This window comes from Miscanthus floridulus, chromosome 18 (genome assembly GCF_019320115.1).
Source record: "Miscanthus floridulus cultivar M001 chromosome 18, ASM1932011v1, whole genome shotgun sequence".
Classification (NCBI taxonomy): Eukaryota; Viridiplantae; Streptophyta; class Magnoliopsida; order Poales; family Poaceae; genus Miscanthus; species Miscanthus floridulus.
In genome coordinates, this window is record NC_089597.1 from 91,158,268 (window position 1) to 91,160,996 (window position 2,729).

General features: G+C 57.1%; 1 protein-coding gene across 1 annotated transcript; it reads left to right on the top strand.

Moving 5' to 3' along the window:
* Nucleotides 1–546: 546 nt before the first annotated feature.
* LOC136522815 (uncharacterized) lies at nucleotides 547–2,395 on the top strand. Its single transcript, XM_066516617.1, has 2 exons — nucleotides 547–1,961; nucleotides 2,198–2,395. Exons 1-2 carry the CDS (start codon nucleotides 803–805, stop codon nucleotides 2,230–2,232), a joined length of 1,194 nt encoding a protein of 397 aa, XP_066372714.1. The 5' UTR covers nucleotides 547–802; the 3' UTR covers nucleotides 2,233–2,395.
* The last annotated feature ends 334 nt before the right edge of the window (nucleotides 2,396–2,729 follow it).

Below are 2,729 nucleotides of genomic sequence, written 5' to 3' on the forward strand. Positions count from 1 at the left end.
CGAAGAGAGTTTCAGTCTTTCAGAAGCCACGCCAAAAGAGCTAGTATCCCGAACTGACAGCGACTAAAGGCCCCGTTCGCTTCGCACAAAAAATAAGCCGAAACACTTTTCTGGCTGATTTGTTATTCCGGTTAAAAAACAAACTGAAAAAAACGGATTAAAAGAGAAGCGAACATGACAAAAACCTCTACTAAAATGCGCAATGATCTCTGCCGTCAGCACGGCGTGTGCCGCCGCGCCACGTACGCGCACGCCGGCAGACGAGCTGGAAAACGCGCGCGCCGGCTGGCTGGCGATCCTTAGTTTTACCGCCACTTCCGGCCGTATTTGAATACTTGGTCGTGTCAAATGCTAGCTTTGTACTGAAAGCGTTAGCCATGATCGATGGCATCCGGTCGTGTCGTGCCGACCTCGCATGAATTCGCGATCAAGCAAACGCAGCGCGCGCGCGCCGAGTAAAGCTTAGCCGGCGGCTCCGCTAGCTGCTCGGAGCACACCCAGCACTGTGCTGCGCTCCGTGTCCGCGTGCGTGCGCTGCAGTGTAAACGACCGATTCTTCAGCATTCAGTTAGGGATTCAGTTAGCTAGCGTAGACTCAGCTGTCATCTCTGTAATCTCTCTCATGTACTGCTGCATGCCTGATCCGCACATATAGGAGCTTGTTAGCATTGTTCGGCCAGCATTCACTGGCATCTTGTATATGTACTCAGTCACTACTGAATGAATGAATTGAGCGTTTCATTCTCTTACATGGTATCAGCTTCCTCTCGATCCCCTCCCTCTGCTTCCGCTTCTGCCCCCAATGCCGGGCTCCACGGCATCCTCGGGCACAAATCCATTTGCTGATCCCGCTCCACCCCCTGCCTCCTCCCTCATGATGCTCAACATCCGCAGCCATGTCCCCATCGTCCTCTCGGCTGACGAGGGAAACTTCCGGCAGTGGCGCTCGTTCACCGAACTCGCCATCAAGAAGTTCGGCCTCTTCGACCACATCGACGGCACGGTGGATGCCGCCGCCATGATCGACGACCCCGAGTGGCTCCAGGTCGACGCCTGCGTCGTCTCATGGCTCTACAACACCATCTCCAAGGAGATCTGGAACGACGTCAACCGCCCCAACGCCTCCGCCCACTCCGTCTGGCTCGCGATCACCGGCCAATTCCTCGACAACAGCCTCCAGCGCGCGGTGTACGCCCAACAGGAGTTCCACAGCCTGTTCCAGGGCGACATGGGCATCGCCGAGTACTGCGGCAAACTCAAGCGCCTCGCCGACACGCTCTACGACTGCGGCGCCGCCGTCTCCGACCCCGCTCTCGTCATCAACACCCTGCGCGGTTTGAACAACAAGTTCAGCCAGGCCATCGCCGTCCTCTCCACCATGAAGCCGCCCCCAACCTTCCTCTACACCAAGTCGTACCTCCTGCAGGAAGAGCACCGCATCAAGCACTCCCATCAGATGGAGGCACAGACTGCTCTCCTTGCGGCGGCGCCGACCAACCAGGCGCCACGGCCCGTCGCCTCTCCTCCACGCACGTCCCCGGCGTTCACCAACAACACCAACGATCGGCGTAAGAAGCGGAAGGCCACTGACGGGCGCAACAGGCAGAACAACACCGGCGCCCACGGCGCCCCCACCGCCGGCTCCTCGGTGCCCCCGGGCGGTCCGCTTCCACCGTGGGCTCTGGCACAGAACCCGTGGCACGGCGTCGTCCAGGCGTGGCCCATGGCCACATGGAGGCCCAGCGTCCTCGGATCTCGGCCTGGCGTTCATCCGGTGTCCTCTGCACCGCCACTCCCCGCGCCGTCGTCCACGCCGGATGCCAGCCTCTACGCTGGCGCCTCGGGATCGCTGCCGGCCGGCCTCTACACCGCCCTCAACAACATGAACATCAACAACACCACCGGCGGCGGCGACTGGTTCCTTGATACGGGAGCCACCTCACACATGGCTTCCAGTGCTGGTATTCTAAATTCCCCCCCAGTCCCTACCGTTCATCGTCATATTGTTGTCGGCAACGGACAGTCCATTCCGGCTGAATGCACTGGCAACGCCATCATCCCCACCTCTTCCTCTCCCTTACATTTGCGTCAAGTTCTCATTGCTCCTCATCTTGTTAAGAATTTAATTTCTGTTCGTGCTCTAACCCGTGATAATTCCATCTCTGTTGAATTTGATCCATGGGGTTTCTCCATCAAGGACCTTCGCACCAAGACGGTTCTGCTCCGATGTGATTCTTCAGGCGAGCTCTATCCATTTCGCCCATCCACCACCACATCGGCGCGCCCATCTGCTGCACTCCTTGCCTCCAACGACAGCGACCTCTGGCATGCGCGTCTGGGTCACCCTGGCCGTGATGCGCTCCAGCGGCTCTCTCGCTCCATTGGTTTTTCCTGTTCTAAGTCTAGCCAGCATACATGCGATGCCTGCCGCCGCGGCACACATGTACGACTGCCCTTTAGCGAGTCCAATAATTTTTCGCAATTCCCTTTTCAATTGTTGCATTGTGATGTTTGGACCTCACCCATAATGAGCAACTCTGGTTTCAAATTCTACCTTGTGATTTTGGATGATTATTCACACTATGCATGGACATTCCCCCTACGTCACAAATCGGATGTCCTGCCCACCCTTATTTCCTTTCATGCGTTTGTTCGTACTCAATTTCAGATGTCCATCATGTGTTTCCAAACTGATAATGGACGCGAATTTGACAACTCGGCGTCGCGTG

Bases quoted from the DNA above. Each gene is read 5' to 3' on its own strand.
- LOC136522815 (XM_066516617.1), top strand. From the start codon at position 803: ATGCCGGGCTCCACGGCATCCTCGGGCACAAATCCATTTGCTGATCCC. The intron at 1,962-2,197 runs GTATTCTAAATT...TTCTCCATCAAG, and splicing joins ACACATGGCTTCCAGTGCTG to GACCTTCGCACCAAGACGGT.